Source organism: Mugil cephalus, chromosome 16, assembly GCF_022458985.1.
Source record: "Mugil cephalus isolate CIBA_MC_2020 chromosome 16, CIBA_Mcephalus_1.1, whole genome shotgun sequence".
Taxonomy (NCBI): Eukaryota; Metazoa; Chordata; class Actinopteri; order Mugiliformes; family Mugilidae; genus Mugil; species Mugil cephalus.
The window spans coordinates 19,612,410-19,628,232 of NC_061785.1; the positions used below are offsets into that span (position 1 = coordinate 19,612,410).

The 15,823-nt window shown below is 43.3% G+C and overlaps 2 protein-coding genes across 4 annotated transcripts; one reads left to right on the forward strand and one right to left on the reverse strand.

The window, feature by feature from the left end:
• The first annotated feature begins 889 nt into the window (after nt 1-889).
• irf3 (interferon regulatory factor 3) lies at nt 890-6,267 on the forward strand. Of its 2 annotated transcripts, none has more exons than XM_047608896.1 (11): nt 890-1,062; nt 1,851-2,017; nt 2,142-2,313; nt 2,735-2,808; nt 2,903-2,963; nt 3,065-3,130; nt 3,241-3,486; nt 3,660-3,750; nt 4,112-4,401; nt 4,499-4,617; nt 5,049-6,267. In XM_047608896.1, the coding sequence occupies exons 2-11, from the start codon at nt 1,853-1,855 to the stop codon at nt 5,160-5,162; spliced, it is 1,398 nt and encodes a 465-aa protein (XP_047464852.1). In that variant the 5' UTR covers nt 890-1,062; nt 1,851-1,852; the 3' UTR covers nt 5,163-6,267. The 2 variants fall into 2 exon arrangements, with proteins under 2 accessions (XP_047464852.1, XP_047464853.1); XM_047608897.1 differs by having other exon boundaries at nt 3,068-3,130.
• On the reverse strand, nt 5,946-11,839 carry si:dkey-94f20.4 (synembryn-A). Of its 2 annotated transcripts, none has more exons than XM_047608893.1 (14): nt 11,625-11,839; nt 10,963-11,057; nt 10,826-10,873; nt 10,075-10,092; nt 9,898-9,987; nt 9,204-9,805; nt 8,751-8,886; nt 8,446-8,634; nt 8,103-8,197; nt 7,772-7,922; nt 7,518-7,613; nt 7,096-7,240; nt 6,520-6,790; nt 5,946-6,396 (listed from the first exon to the last, which is right to left on the reverse strand). In XM_047608893.1, the coding sequence occupies exons 2-14, from the start codon at nt 11,050-11,052 to the stop codon at nt 6,273-6,275; spliced, it is 2,055 nt and encodes a 684-aa protein (XP_047464849.1). In that variant the 5' UTR covers nt 11,053-11,057; nt 11,625-11,839; the 3' UTR covers nt 5,946-6,272. The 2 variants fall into 2 exon arrangements, with proteins under 2 accessions (XP_047464849.1, XP_047464850.1); XM_047608894.1 differs by having other exon boundaries at nt 11,619-11,839.
• Between the last annotated feature and the right edge of the window lie 3,984 nt (nt 11,840-15,823).

Genomic DNA, 15,823 nt, shown 5'->3' on the forward strand with positions numbered 1-15,823 from the left:
AAAAGACAGATATCTGTAAAACAGTTTTAGATCAAAGTATTTGACTGAATTAAATTCCATTCTCACAGATGCCACTATCACTCTTAAGTGACACACCAACACTCCTTGTCCAAAACGTTAGGTACATGGGTGAAAATGTATAACAATCCCTCTTCAACTTATGCTGAAACAGTGCAAGAAATGTAATAATTCCACTGGACAGCTGTGGAGGCTGCCTTTAGTGGCGCTGTTAAAATGTATTGAACGAAACACTGAACTGTTTCTGTTATTTAGCTCAGCCCACCGACTACAATGGGGTTATTAAAGTAACAGAAGTGCATGTCAGTCTAACACAGTGCAAGTCAACAAGCCACCACAGATGGGTCGACAGCTCTCTCAGTTATACTTTTAACAAACACAAAATACCATAATCTTCATGAAGCTTAAAAAAAAAGGAAGAAGGTATTGATTTTAAGGATGATTTATTTTCACCAGTGTACATAATGAAGTAACTTTTAGTTTTCAATTTTGAGTGTTCTCAGGCAAAACAACAATTTCAGGCAAAACTTGATTTTTCAGTGAAGTGGGAGAATGTGCTTTAAGGAATCACACCAGTTTAAGATAAGATAAGATAAGATAAGATAAGATAAGATAAGATAAGATAAGATAAGATAAGATAATCTTTTAATTTAATTTTAAAGAAAGTACGCATTACTTTTCACAATAAGGAACACATTATTGTTCATTTATAGGGGGTTTTAAATGTTTGAAATTAGTGTCTTCATCGTATTATGTCTATGACGGTCCTCAGAAGTATAGTAGTGTCAGTGTGTGTGTTGACCTCCCCCTGGCGGCCTCGACTGGCATTACACCTCCCTGACGTCAAATTTGGAAAACGAAACTGACGACCCGGAGTTTCCCGAGAACAACTCTCTACGAGCACTAATGTGTCCGTATATAAGGCATCTGCAGCCGGGGCAGGGTGCTAGAGAAATCTCAGGTGTTCAGCTCTTGCTTACAGCAATATTTCTGGTTTCTGAAAACCGAAAAGCGACTTGAGCTCCCCACACCTCGTCACAGCAGGTAAGTTGGGATAGTTTTTAACAGAGCTTTTAAGGTGCTTTGACCGATTTTACTTTAACTTTAACAAACTCAGCACAATTATATTTTACAGTTGTATAGGTAAACGATGCCGTTGAAGCATAAACGTAGAGTGAAGCTTTCATTCAAGTTCGGTGTTTTCGATAAAATTGTGTTTTGATGTTCCTGCGACTCCGTGGGGGAGCTGTAACAAATGCTTTGGTAATTTCTGTTATTATGAAAGAGTTGGCAGGTAAATGTGATGACAGACGTTCAAAACTAAGAAAATACAGAAAAATAAAACCCTTACCTAAAACACTCTTACAGTGGTAAATATTAATAAATGAATGATGAGGATGAACTAGCGTTCAAAACGCAATATTATCGACGACTCTGAATGTGGTTTACATATTCTTTATTAGTATCATTTAGTATCATTTTGTATTAAAGTAAAACTACAACTAAATATAAATATTTATAGATTGCATATTATTCTGAAAGACCTGAGTTGCAAAGTGACTAAATAGCGCCATCTACAGATCAAATACCGGCATTGAACATATATGCATAAAATAGATGAGATGAAAACATTAATACATTTAAGTAATTATTGTGACAGAACTTTACTTAACTTGCTAGTTGTTTATATTTAGACACACCAAATAAATGTAACCAAGATGTATGAGCCAAATGTATGCCACCAGAGCAAAGCACTTTGCATTTACCAGAGAATCTACATGGAGATTTGATTTCACTAATTTTTTTGTTATTATTATTTATTCTTCCTGTAGAAATGTCTAATCCGAAACCACTGCTCATCCCATGGCTGCGGGCCAAGATTGACAGCGGAATATATCCCGGCGTCGCATGGACGAACCAGGAGCGAACAGAGTTTTCCATCCCGTGGAAACACGGCTTGAGAACGGACTCCTCTGACTTTGACATTCTCATCTTTAAGGTAATTTATAGTCGTCAATTACACGATTACACGTCCGTTGTTCTTCACCATGTGGAGAGTCCATTGTGTTTTGCCTTAGCCTGTTCATTCACCTTCCTCCTGTCGGTGTTTATCTCCCTTGTAGGCCTGGGCGGAGGTGAGTGGCAGCGGCCGGGCTCATGGAGACCCCTCAGTCTGGAAGAGGAACTTCAGGAGCGCCCTGCGAGTTAAAGGCTTCAAACTGGTGGAGGACAACAAGAACGACTCTGCCAACCCCCACAAAGTGTTTCACTGGCCAGATGAGTCATCATCAGGAGGTATAGATCCAACTATACTAAACTAAACAATACAAATTTGCAAAAAAAAATATATATATATAATATAATATATATATAAAAGATTTCTTTATTCCTTCCAATCCAAACACAGGCGTTTACTTTTATTTTGTAGTGTTCACAGAAAATTAATTAGTGTTATTCACCTTGCGCATCCTCTTGGGTCGGGTGATTTATGCTCCTATTCATGTCAAGGGGCTTTCCATACTGGACTGCAACCACCACACTCACGTGTGTGTTATGCATTGATTTAAAATGAGACTTGACGAGGCTAGACACACAGGTGCAGGCCACTCGAGCCGAAAGTTGCAAAGGAGAGTTATAAAATGAAAGCAAGTAATGTGAGGAGAATAAATGCTCGAATGAAAGTAAGAAGACGTTTTTTTTGCTTTCACCCATAAAGCCAGTTCTTCTGCTGGATCCCAGGATCAAGACGACATCGATGTTCTTGAGGATTATGGCCTTCCCATACAAGAAGTAAGTGGCTGCGACTGTGTGAAAGTAAAATGAAAATGCTGTTCAAATGTTGTGTGAGGACTGCCTATGAAGACGTGTATCTGTGATTCCTCAGAGCCACGGCGCTGCACACTTTGACGGCTGCCTCTACCTTCCGGAAGAATCTATGTTTTCAGGTGAGGGATTTATTTTAAATGAAGGAACAGCTGGCCTGAGTTTTGTGTCTTGAACAACCGCTAACCGCCTGAGTGTCGCTGATCTCCTCGATATCTGCCAGCAGGACACACAGCCAACCACGATATCCTCCAGCAGTGTCTGAAGGACCTCAGCATCGGCCCTGAAGGTAAACCCGTCGGCGCTGCTCCCCTTTTCCCGCTCACTGCCGCAGCGCGTGCAGAAAATCCGAGCTACTTTCCTCAAAACTGTTTCTCAATTTCTCCAACTTTTCCACAGAGGGCACCGCAGGCTTTGAGCCTACTCCCGAGCAACAGCAGCTCCAGAATCAGGTCGTGATTGGCCCACCAGCGTTGCCTGGGCAACAGCAGCATCCAGTAACGTTTGGCGGTGCAGCCGGGGAAACTGGGTTGCCTGAGCAACCGGCACGTCCAATGGGGGGAGCTGTGGGAGGGGCCTGCAATGAGCAGTTGGCAGCACGGTTCCTAGATACAGTGAACAAGACCAGAGATGGAGACCATTTCAGTAAGTTGGGGGGTTCGTCATGCTGTGACAACTGAATGGGTGATTCATACACAAAGGGTTCAAATCGAGCGTTAAATACAACACGTTCTACAATGTTATTATGACATCAGTCAGTAAAGGCCTCTAAAACTCATCTCACGTCTTACGCTCTTCTCCCTTCTCCGATTCCTCAGGGACTCAGTTCAGGATAACAGTGTACTACAGAGGAGTGAAGGTGTCTGAGCAGCTGGTTGAGAACGAGGCTGGAGTCCGCTTAGTCTACAGGTAACATCAGAATAAAGCTCACACGCTCAACATTCCCAGTTAAACACCAGATCAAACAAATAAATAAATACAATTTTAATAAGGCTGTTAAATACATCATAATCTGCAATTATTTAATATCAGTTCTCATACACTGTAAATATGTAGTTGGAGACAGACAATTAACCAGGTCTCTGTGATGGTTATAAAATCTATCTACCATGTTTCATCTCATTGTGTTCTATCTGTAGAAAAAGCTTAAAAGAACCAGGCTGGCTTACTTTTCCCAGTCTTAATGCTAGGCTAAGCGAGTAATGCTCTTGTGGTACTGCCAATGGTAAAAAACTTTCTATTCAACTGAAAAATGTCCTCTTCGCATCAGGCCCGAGCTCGTCGGGTCCGTTGTAGATCCAGAGTCTGGCCTCTCCCTCGTTTCCCTGCCAAGTCCCGGTGCCATGCTGGATCAGATCCAAGGCAACCTGACCCAACGGATCCTGGAGAAGCTGGGCGCCGGCTTGGAGGTCGGCGTGTCGGGGCCCGTGGTCTACGGCCAGCGACTGGGGGAAACCAAAGCTTTCTGGAGCTTTGACCGCTTTGACCGGAGCACGCAGGCCCAAGAGATTTCCAAGCTGCAGCCTCAACCGCTCTTTCTGTTCAAGAACTTCCTGAGAGGTGGGTGAAACTAACAGTTATTACACGCTTCTTTGTTAGCGTGCATAGTGCCTTGCATTTTGGCTCGGTGAGGAGATTGATGGTCGTTTCCGCGCAGGAATATTGGACTTCATTGAGGGGAGAGAGTGCCCTCCCTGCTCCCTCTTCTTCTGTCTCGGGGAGAAGTGGCCTGACCCGAGCGGCAAACCTTGGGAGAAGAAGCTCATCACAGTGGAGGTGAGAGAACTTTTAAATTATTAAAGACACACAAACGCGTGTTGCGCTGTCACACACCTAGAAGCAGTATTTCAGTGCTGCGTAAACTTCTATTAAATTTCATGAGTGATCAAATTGCCCACTCAAGGGAGCTGTACCCAGCGGCAACTTTCAAGAGGCAATTTTGTCTCAGTATTGATTAATAGCACCGAGGGAACAAAGCCTGAATGCCAGCGCTGACAGCTGATCCTTCAGGTGTTAAAGGGGTTTGTGCTTCAAGCTGAGAAGTGAAAAGCTCACACTAAAAGAAACCAACTTGACACGTCTCATTGTCCGGGCTCTCTCTCACAATCCTTGGCTCCTGTCATCGCGCTCTTGTCATTCTTGTCATTGTGTCTGACTTGTGCTCCCTGTTTTTTTTTTTTTTTTTTTTTTTTTTTTTCTTGTCTCAGGTTGTTCTGACTTCAATGGAGCTGCTGAAGAATATGGCTGTCGGGGGCGGCGCCTCCTCCCTGCAGTCTGTAGAGCTGCAGATGTCCCTCGAAGAGATGATGGAGTTGTGCTGACGCGCTTTGGTGTGTCCGGAGAAAGTCATTACTTACCCCTAATTTTGACAAGAACATCTCAAAGCATCACGTAGGTTTAGGTCTTGATCCTTTTCCAAACTGATCATGCAATAATAATTAGTGCAGTAAACATGGAGTTGGAGCTGGAGCTGGATTGACAGGTACTACACAAAGAAACAAACACATGGATAGGAGAGGTGTTAAATGTTATTGAATGATGTTTCTGAAAAATGAAGGTCCCCATGAATTGCATGTTTATATGTTTACTGGAAACCATTTTAATTTATTTATTTAAGCAGGGACAGTGTAACATCAGTGAACATTCCTTTCAAGAAACAATATAACAACACCCTGCCAAATAAATCACTGTGACAGACTGTAAACACGTTTGTGCCTACTGTTCACGTTTTAACATGCAGGTCTATGGGGATTCTCCCTTTTTTCTGAGTCAGCCTCAAGTGGCCATTTGAGGAAGTGCAGTTTTTTATACTTGGGTGTTGGATGTATTTTCCATTAAAACAGCAGAGGAACTGTCAGTCGTTCTGCTGAATATCCTGTGAAGATCTTGTGAAACATGAGACAGTTTTAGCATAACATTCAGTACACTGTACACCTGAGCACATGTTAGGTACTGCAACACAACACCGACTGAAGAACTTCACAGAATGAAGCACTGAACCTGTGCGGATGTTTAGCTCCTCTTGGTTTATGGCAGATGTGGCCTACTTGGAATTTTCTCTGAAGCCACACTCTGACTGAATAAAACATTTACACACGCACCACCATGGAACAAACACGACTTTATTAAAACATTTACGATAAACGTCATCACCACTAATCTAGTTCCTTCTACTAGATCTACTGCACACACAGAATTAAAACCAGAGTGACCTCATAGCTGCTCTACGTTATTATCCTGAATTGAAAGAATACAAAATTTTACATGGTTTCTTGGGTTATTCACTGTCAGGATCTCTGGCTGCCTCTAAATGAGAACGTCATCCTTTACTTTCCATGTCATCCATGTCAATATTTATGCACTGAACAACTTTAGAAACTGGATATTTACAAAAATCAAACAAACAATAAAGTGAATTGATGTGAAGAGTCTCAGTTCATCTCTCCTTCTTCTTCTTCCTCGTCGTTCTCTGACTCTGATTTCGTTTCCTGGGTGAGGGACATTGGAACGAGCTTCCCCTCTGCATCCACTGACATCGGCTGGATGATGTTTTCTCTGTAAAACACGGCCGTTGTGACAAATGTTTAGAAGCACTGTTTTCATCCCGGTAATGAATAACCACACGTTCATACAAGCAGTTCTAATGAGAGTGAAACCAGACAGTGTCATGTTGCCGACCTGGACAGCTTGCTGAAGAGCATGATCAGCCTCTTAGCCTCCTCCTCCTTCTCCTCCTCCGTCATGCCCTCCATGGGGTTCGGCTGCTCGGCCTCCACCCGCCCCGTGACCGGGTTGATGCGGTCTTTGACCTGTCGGTACTCCTCGGTGTCTGAATCGGAGTCGCTGGAGTACTGGGCTTGAGAGTAGGAGCCTTGGCCCCCCAGCAGACCCCTGGTGGCCAGCAGACCCGCCGCATTACCGTAACCTGTGTACTTGACAAAACGTCTCACTGGAAAAAGAAATAAAAAGGTTATATTATTATGACATTATAACAAGATTTGTTTGATTATTTTTAATCAGACATGCGCTGTCTAAGATATATAAATAAAGGCAGAGGTGTAAAAAGCTGCTGTGAAAAGTGTTAACGTTGAATACATATTATAGATATTCGTTGGCATTCCCTTCCTTATATCTTTTTTACTTGAAACTTTTTCTTTTAAAAAGAACCTCCTCTGGTAATTTCAATCAGGTGCAGGTACAATGTGTGATTTTTGAGACTAAACTGTTCTTTACTGTCACCACTGGCACACGCACCGTTTTCCTTGCAGAGGACAAAGATGAGGTCGGCGGCGCAGTGTTTGAGATCTGTGTCCAGGTGAGTCATGAGGCGAACAAGACGATTCTTCACCGTGCTGCCTTCCTCCGGCCTGTGTGACACGTCTCTCAGGGGGGGGAGGATCTAATGGAGGGGATAAATGGTTGTTTGTCTTTAATGTGAAAGAAGAACGCCGGCTGCAAACACACACGGACGAGCAGAACTTCACCGGTTACAGATGAAGCGAGTAATGTACGTGTAATTCTGGTTTTTATGAAGCATTTACACTTGTAGATAAGAACAGGTAAGGTTTGTAAGGTCCCTCTGATGAGTCATGATCAGGGGGACCTTACAAGGGACCTTGATCACAATGTGTTTGCTCTTTAGTGTAATCCAGAATACTATATTTGGGATGTAATACATGTTTCCTGATGTAGCTGCGTGTTTCTCTGTTGGCCCTGCAGCTCTCGGTCAGCAGATTGAGGATTGGCGTCAGCTTCTCTTTGAGTTTTTCTCCCTAAAAAATAAAAACACACACAAACAATGAGTTCCTTTCTCTGAGTATTACGGTATGCTGTCTGTCTTTAAAATGTTTTTAATGGCAAACTCTTTATAAGCTTTAAAGCGTTGCTCAAAACGCCACCCTCATTCTCTTCATTATATTGTGCCCCTCACCAAGTCCAGGCGTCTCTCCATGAACATCAGCAGGATGTGGACACAGTCCATGTTGACTCCCTGACACTGCTTGCAGTCTGGCGTCAGAGGCACCATGAGCAGCACGTCAAGACACTGGAGAGGCAGCGCTGACAGCAGGTTGACTGTGTGGCTGAGAGAGAATTACAGAAGGAGAGTGAGTGTCCAGACAGCAGGATGAAAGTAAAAGCAAATGCAGAAAGAGTAAGCGACACATTCAGACGACATATAGAAATTTCAATGACTACTAATAAATACACCTACACCTTTGTTATGGACGGTGCATGTGTGTCAAACTTCACTTCATGCTCACCCCTGCAGCACATCAGTGTCCTCCGGCAGCACACACTTCCTCATCAGGCAGAGACGCAATATCGCCACCAGGTGTCGGTACAGAGCCGCATCCTCCTGAAGGAGAAGAACACGGGATAACGATAAGTAAATGAATAAGTGAAGATTTTGTAGGTTTATATTCGATCTGTTCTTTATTACATGTCAGCTTTGTATTGCCTTCGAAAATAGTGAATTCTTAGCTCTGCTGATCATAGTGACTAGCAGTCAAACTTGCTGCGTCTATCCAGCGCAGAAGTATTCCCCTTGGGTTTTCTATTGCACTTAAAGACTGGCTGGTTTATTACACCCTCATATTCACTCACCTCACTTGGCTCCTGCCTGTGGGTGCTGTAGGTGATGGTGAAGAGGATTTTGAGGATCTCTATGATGCGCTGAGAGTCTTCCAGAGAGATGGGGGATGCGGCTGGGTCCAGAACGCACTCATACTGGTCCTTCCACTGGACCCCCAGGCAGCTCTCCAAGGCTGCAGTGAAGATCGACACTCCTCCCTCCTGGTAGAAAAAAAAAGATAAGGATTTGATATGAGAGGCAAAGGGAGACATAGTATGTGGGCGATGGCTACCACAATACGATAGAAGTGAATCTGTGTTAAGTGAAGTTATGTTACCTGTCTGAGCTGATTGCTGAGCTCTGGCCGTAGTGCAGTAACAAGGAACATGAGACGTAGTTCATAGAAATGAACACTGGAGGGAGACGTGCAGCTGACACCAGACGACAGACGCTCTGTGAGACCACACATCAGCCTGGTGGAAAAAATAGTAAGAGGTCAGCTGTCCAGAAAGACGTTGCAAAGGGCAAGGCAAATGCAAAGTGCATGGTACATTAAATGGGAATTAAACTGTCCCTGACACGCAGGTGCACAGTTTTGTCCCGCTGTGTGACATTCCTTTGCCGGTTTGGATTTAATAACCTTCAGCCGGGCTCACAAAACGGGCATGAACTTGTTCAGGGAGAGGTGCACATATGTGCACGATTAGCAAACAGTTTGTGGGACATGTCTCTGCTTTCTGAGTGTTTACACTACAACATACTTCAGTGAATGTCATGTGAGGAAGCCCACCTCAGAGCACTGAACCTCTCCTGTGCCCAGGTGCTGTTGTAGACGACGTTACACAACACCTTCATGGCCTCTTTCCTCTGTGCCTCCTCTGCTGACTCCCCCTCCTCCTCCTCTTCTTCCACCCCATCAATCTTGCTCTCTCTGCGGTCCTTCCGCCCTCGCTCCAGCACCTTGTAATGGAGGCCGCCTCTGTGCATTTCGTTGATGCTGGTCCTGTGGCTACCAGCCCAGCTGATGCTGTCCAGATCTCCGCTGTTGGTGTTGCTGATGGCATCCTCGTCAAAGTTGGGGCACTCCATATTCAGGTCAGCGACATCAGCGTCATCTTCGTCCTCGTCAGTGCGACCCTGCCGCGCTTTGACCTCGGCAAGAGAAACAATGATGTTGTCGTAGAAATCGGAGTCCGGGTCGTTGGGTTCGTCGGTGTCGTCGCCCGTCGTCAACCCGGCCAGTTTGGCCAGAGTCACGAGGGCGCTGTCGGTCACCAGGGGGCCCAGGACCTTCTTGTCCCTGGACAGGATCCTCAGGGAGCGCAGAGCCACTTTCAGCAGACGGCATTTGACTTCTGTTCTTATGAACCTCACGAGAACAACAGCTAGATTCTGAGGACAAAGAATCATTCACATAAATTTAGCTTCAAGGATTTTGTGACGTGAACTTGAGGTGAGCAGAGAGCGACATCAGCGCCAGGCACCTGTCTGAGGATGAGGCCTCGGTCCTCCTGGTCAAACTCGTCGATGTCGGAGTCAGAGTCCGCGTAGTCCCTCACTTTATTCTTCTTGAACTGGTGCAGCAGTGCAAAGAATGAACGCAACAATTATTCCTTGCACAACAAAAGCAATATTGTTTCTAAAATGTGGCATCACTGTACCTCTTCGAGCTTTTTTTGCTTTAAACCGCAGACAATCCATTTTCAGCGAGCAATGAACGGGAAGAGAGAACACAATGTCACTAGAAGTTCTCCAGAAAGTTACAACAAACTAGTTCCTTATTCCATTTCCAAAGCTGCTGAGTAATTTACTGATGAGATGAGAAAACTCCCAAGTTTAAGGAAGCACCCTTTGAATGTAGGTTACAGTATGTTGAGTTGATGTAAGTGACTGGTTCATACGTCATCAGTCTGTGAGTGAAAGCTAATAATGAAGACATAATCATCATCATGAAGGAATGTCTGGATTCAATTAGACGGGGGTTAAAAAATCATAATCATAATAATGTTGAATCACTACATGAAATCAATACGCACCTTAAAATGAGGTTACAATTACTTAAATAGATACTTTTAGCACTAAAAATGTTTGTGAATTACTCACAAGACTTAAAGTTAGGCCTTTAGAAGGACACACCTCTCGTTTTTAGGAGTTTCTCCTGACACAGACAGTTAGGAGTACACGGGTTATTCAATCACTCAGCCGGGACTCAATCTGCCTGAGTAGGCAAGGAGAGAGGATCAGGGACAACTGATACAGCAGAATTACTAATCACAGACAGGCTGTGGGGCAGGCGTGGGGAGGGGTGCTTGAGACGGACGTGTACGGTGATTAACGCTTTAAGGACGCTTTACTGGGCGGGCAGGGACGTGGCGGTACACTTTCTCAGTGAACAGGCGCAGCGGCACTTACTTTCCTTTTCTCCCTCTCATCTGCATCAAAGAAGAAGCACTGGGCGTACTGCAAGGAGACAAAACGACGACCAGATGACAAATGTCCCAAGCAGCACTGTATCACGTTTGAGGGCGTGTGCTTCTGTGTGGCGTTACCTCTTTGTTGAACTCTTGGAGCTGTATCTGAAGACCGTCCTCATCTCCCTGCTTGATGCAGTGGATAATCCCCTCCACGTCCAAGTCCATGCTCACTGCACACACACACACACACACACACACACACACACACACACACACACACAGACGTGGGTCATTAAAGCTATGACAAAATCAAAGTTACACAATAAGGAGGACGGAGCAGACAAAGAGTACGTGTAGAATGTGTTTGGCCTTACGTTGACCAACTTTCATGACTGAGTAGCTTCTTCAGTTCTTAAGGGCTGGTGTGGAGCTTAAATAGGAAAGTCGCTTGACTAGTGTCTGTTAACGACCAGACACTTACACGACTAGTCGTCCAGAACTGAAGAAGCTACTAAGAGGCAAAACATCTTCAAGTAACTCTACAAGTCCAGTTGTATTTCTTTTCTGTTTCTGGATACTGAGAACCTTCACCGACAACTACAAATGTGACTTTTAAAGCCAGAAATGATGAATGAAACATTTGAACTATATTTAGCATCATCATTAAATTGGTGGCTAATGAATGTCTCCTAGCTCATGATACCGAGTCTATATTTTTGACATCACACTCGTCCATATGGAAAAGAACAACACGCGGACTGCAGATTACAGATTAGAGATGGTTTACTTACACTTACCTTGTGCAGTTCACTCTATCAGCCAGGTAAAATACGACAGGTGAGCAAAGCTAAAGACCAGACCAGACCAGACCAGACTTGCTGCCAAATGTTTCCTACTCCACGTTGGTGCACTGTACGGTGGTCTGCCTTTGAATTTGTTCAATTCAGCTGCTTTCCAGTCACCTTCATGCACGCGGCCAATCTCTCTCTCTCTCTCTCTCTCTCTCTCTCTCTTTAATCCAAGAGAGAGATGCAGGAGCCATGGAGTGTTTATGGTTATAATCCACTAATGGACTCTAAGCTCATATCTCTCAGTGTTGACCCTCTGACCTTTAACAGGTTTTCCAGACTTGCGCTGTACAGCAGCTCTCCCTCTCTCTGCTCGCCTTTAACGCACTGTTAATGGCTCTGGAAACACTAAAATAACCATTTGATTTTGTTTATCATGGTTCTTTAGCTGTTGCATAAGCACTCTGGAGAAGCGGACTGGCTAAGCTGGACTTTAAAAAGAAGCAGAGGAAAGCATCTATAGCATCTACAGAAACCACTGACAGTTTTTTTTTTATATATAGATTTTTACCTACTTGACCACCTGTCGTACTCATTGAACTGGGAAGGTTAAAAAGTTCACACACTTGCAAAGTGTCTCAAGTGCCCTGACCTGACAGATAAAATCTATGAGTCAATGATATGTGAATGAATGACAGGCTTTCCTGGCAGGATGCTCACTCTTATGCCCAGTGGCTGGAGGAAACGGGCCCGGGAGGCTGAAGGGGACGACTGGTGGCCGCTGGCCTACAACAACAGGATACGCACTACGTCAGCCATAGTGGGAGAAAAGTCAGAGGAGTCCTGGAAGTAAGTGCAAATTATTTCTTGATGAATTAGATGCCGGATATCAACAAATCAGAGCTGCAAGAGACAGGTGAACCTCAGTGAACTTTCAAACTACTGGAAGAAAACAAGTCACTGACGCAGTCCTTAACTAAACGCCTTTCTCATCCTGACACATCATGACTGTATGTAATAACACCTGGGACATGATATACTGCATGTAGCCTAAACACAACTGATCCCTGCGTAGAAGGGTCAATCCACTTTAGTAGGATTTCCTTTCGGACAGAGAATGGTTGTCAGTGTTTGTGTTAGAGTTTGTTTGTATAGTTTTCCCATAATATGAGTCCTGCTATAGTACATCTATTTTATGTTAAGGTACTGATTTTTTCTTTTTCTTTTTTCTGTTTTTTCATTCTCAACCTGTGTGTATGTGTATTTTGTATGTGTTTTTTAGCATAGCGGTAGGTACATAAGGAATAGATCTTTCAATGTATGGAAACATGCATTGTCAAGTCAAAAGGTGTTGAATAAAGACAACTGGACTTGTAGAATTTCTTGAAGACATTTCTCTCTGAGAAGCTACTCGGATAAGTGGCAAAACGTCTTCTACAAGTAAAATTCTACAAGTCCAGTTCCCTTTATTCAGCGCCTTTCGGATTACCATGACCTGGATGACTGAAAACCTCCACAGACATCTATTGTTACGTAGTCTGGGTAAGACTTTATGATACTTTGATGTTAATAAAAAGTCAATAAAAGTGTATCACATGTTTTAACTAAACCGTATTTGCCAACAATTATCTTATTAGACCAGAGAATACTTTATTATAATTGGGCTTACTATATTATTGTTTTGGAACTGTTTATCCACCAGCCTTCAGCTTTACGAGCTCTAGCAGGGCTATGTGGCAATCAGAGAACAAATTTGGTTCCCACGTGTAAATTCAGGTCAGAGCTTGAAATAGTGGTTCCTAGTAAAAACCAGACACTAGCTCAATCCAACTATGAATCAGAATAAAATCTGTGGGCACCTGCTATACCTGTGAAAAGTACAACATCAACAAAAAAAAATCGAGATGTTTGTGTTGCCTAGTCATCTGACGAAATCACTTTATAATTTCAGTAGAGGCCTGTAGACTCTGGTCACAAGAGCTCATTATAAACTCTATTAAACTCTCTACAGATGTTTAGCCACCAACTGGACTGGAGTGTGGTTCTTTTGCTGTTCCTGAACAGAAGCAATGAGCAAATTAGACCTGAACAAGCTGCCTTAAGGGAAAAAAAACACCCTTTGATCTGATACCACATACATTGTAGTAGCAAATCATCTCCAAAACGGCAGCTTAATTATAGGGAGTCCTGGTCTGCAGTGGTCAGTGGTCAGTATCTATTGAAAGCGGTCCAAGAAAGGAAGAGCAGTGGCGGAGTCAAGGTGGCGGTAACGGCTCACAGGTGCAAGTGAGGACCAAAGGGGAAAGTGGTCCAAATCAACAGACGAGCTACTGGATTACAAACTGCTGAAACAGACAGAGGTTAATGGTCTGGAACGCTCAGGTGACGGTAAGTAATATCCACAAAAAGGCCAGAGTTAGATTGTAATGAGATAATCAGAATTCAATACTGTGGCCATTGAAGTACTGTATATTCTGCTGGTTAATGCTGTGGTGGAAAATGTGCATATTTATAGAATCTAATGTCTTTTAACAGGCATAATGTGTAATAGCGCCTCTCATATAAACAGATCCTCATAAAGGGATACAACTGTTTTCAAATGGTTGGAGGCTATTATTAAATTAGCTGTTATTAAATACATTTCTTTGAGACTTATTCAATGACGTTTAGTTATTAAATGACAACATTTCGTGTAGTTCTCTAGCGTCAGGTGCACTAAAAATGTTTTTGAACTCGCGGCTCAAATCTAGGCCACAGCAGGTGCACAGGGATGATTTTTTCTCAACAGGCTGTGCTTCCTTCTGGCACGCAGTCCCTGCTGTCATCAGGAGGTGTACGATCAAAGTGGCGCAATCCATGATTAATCATATGTGAAATCGTGATAATTTGCCTGTTAACACTCTTGTATGCACGTGCGCTGATGATGACTCAGGGGACCACTCTGACAAATCAAACAACACAGATGTTAGTAACAGGAAAGGTGCACAATAGCCCCTGGAGAGGAAGTGGTGAATTACAGAAAAGAGTGAAACAGGGTGGAGAGGTTAGAAAACACCACTGGCTCCCAGAGATTTACCGCATTATTAAAAGATAAAGAAATATTGGATAACTTCCTACAGATATATTACTGTATATTACTGTATGTATCTTCTTGTTTCTGTGTTAATTTTTAAGTGGGCTACACGAAGTATAAACAGTCCTGGATGCTGTAATATCAGAATGAATCAAAACACAAGCGCTGTAAGATCAAGCAGTTGTTTTTGAAACATGTGGGGAGGTGGATGTGAGCGAAGGACACTTCAGGAATAAACATGGTGACGGCATGGTTGACTCAAGGGAAAAGGGCACAGGAAAAATGAGGCGATAAAGAAAAGCCTGGAGGAGAATTGGGGTTATTTTGGGCTCAGCGGGCTTCCTGCAGGTGATGGAAATGAAAGAACGATTTCTGGAACAATTGCTCAGCAGCAAGTGAACTGAGGGAGGAGAGGGATGGAGGAGGATGTGAATGAGGGGGGAGCAAGTGGAGCACAGAGTGAACATAAGACTCAATGTAAACATCGCAGAAGGTACAAGGTCATTTTAAGTGTGAGCGCTTTTGTTTACAGCTTGTTTACGTTTGCATCACAGCTCTTGTAAATAGAGGATAAAACTGCCACCGTAACTGATGAATTACAAGTGTGGGAGCTGGTGTGGCAGTATAATAACAACACTATAGACACACCCCTCTACCCTGCCACTATAAAGGACCGGAGGTGAAGGCATGACAGACTCAGACGCAAAATAATCAGCGAGGGAACACGAATGGTTTACTCAACAAGCCACAGCAGGTTTTTTCCTTTTTCCAGCGGTAAGTTTGATCTGAGTTTCATGTTTAGAATATTTTGAACATTTTTGACCCATGATTGTTATCTGTTTTGACTCATTATGCATTATGTTTTCATCAACTTTTTTTTTTTTTTTATAGGTCTAGGCCAAAGCGGTATGGAGATAGCTGTTCTGCTGCTACTCATTGTGCCTTTGACTGCTGCCTCCCCACTGAGACTAACTCAACAGTAAGTGTTAAGAAACACAGACAGTGGCTATGATAATGTGTCAGCGTCTGATGGTTATTCAGAACTTTTCTGCCTCAAACGTATTTAAATTAAAAAAAAAGATTTACAAAAAAGAAAGAAGAAAAACTACACTATATTATTTTAATCTTAATCAAT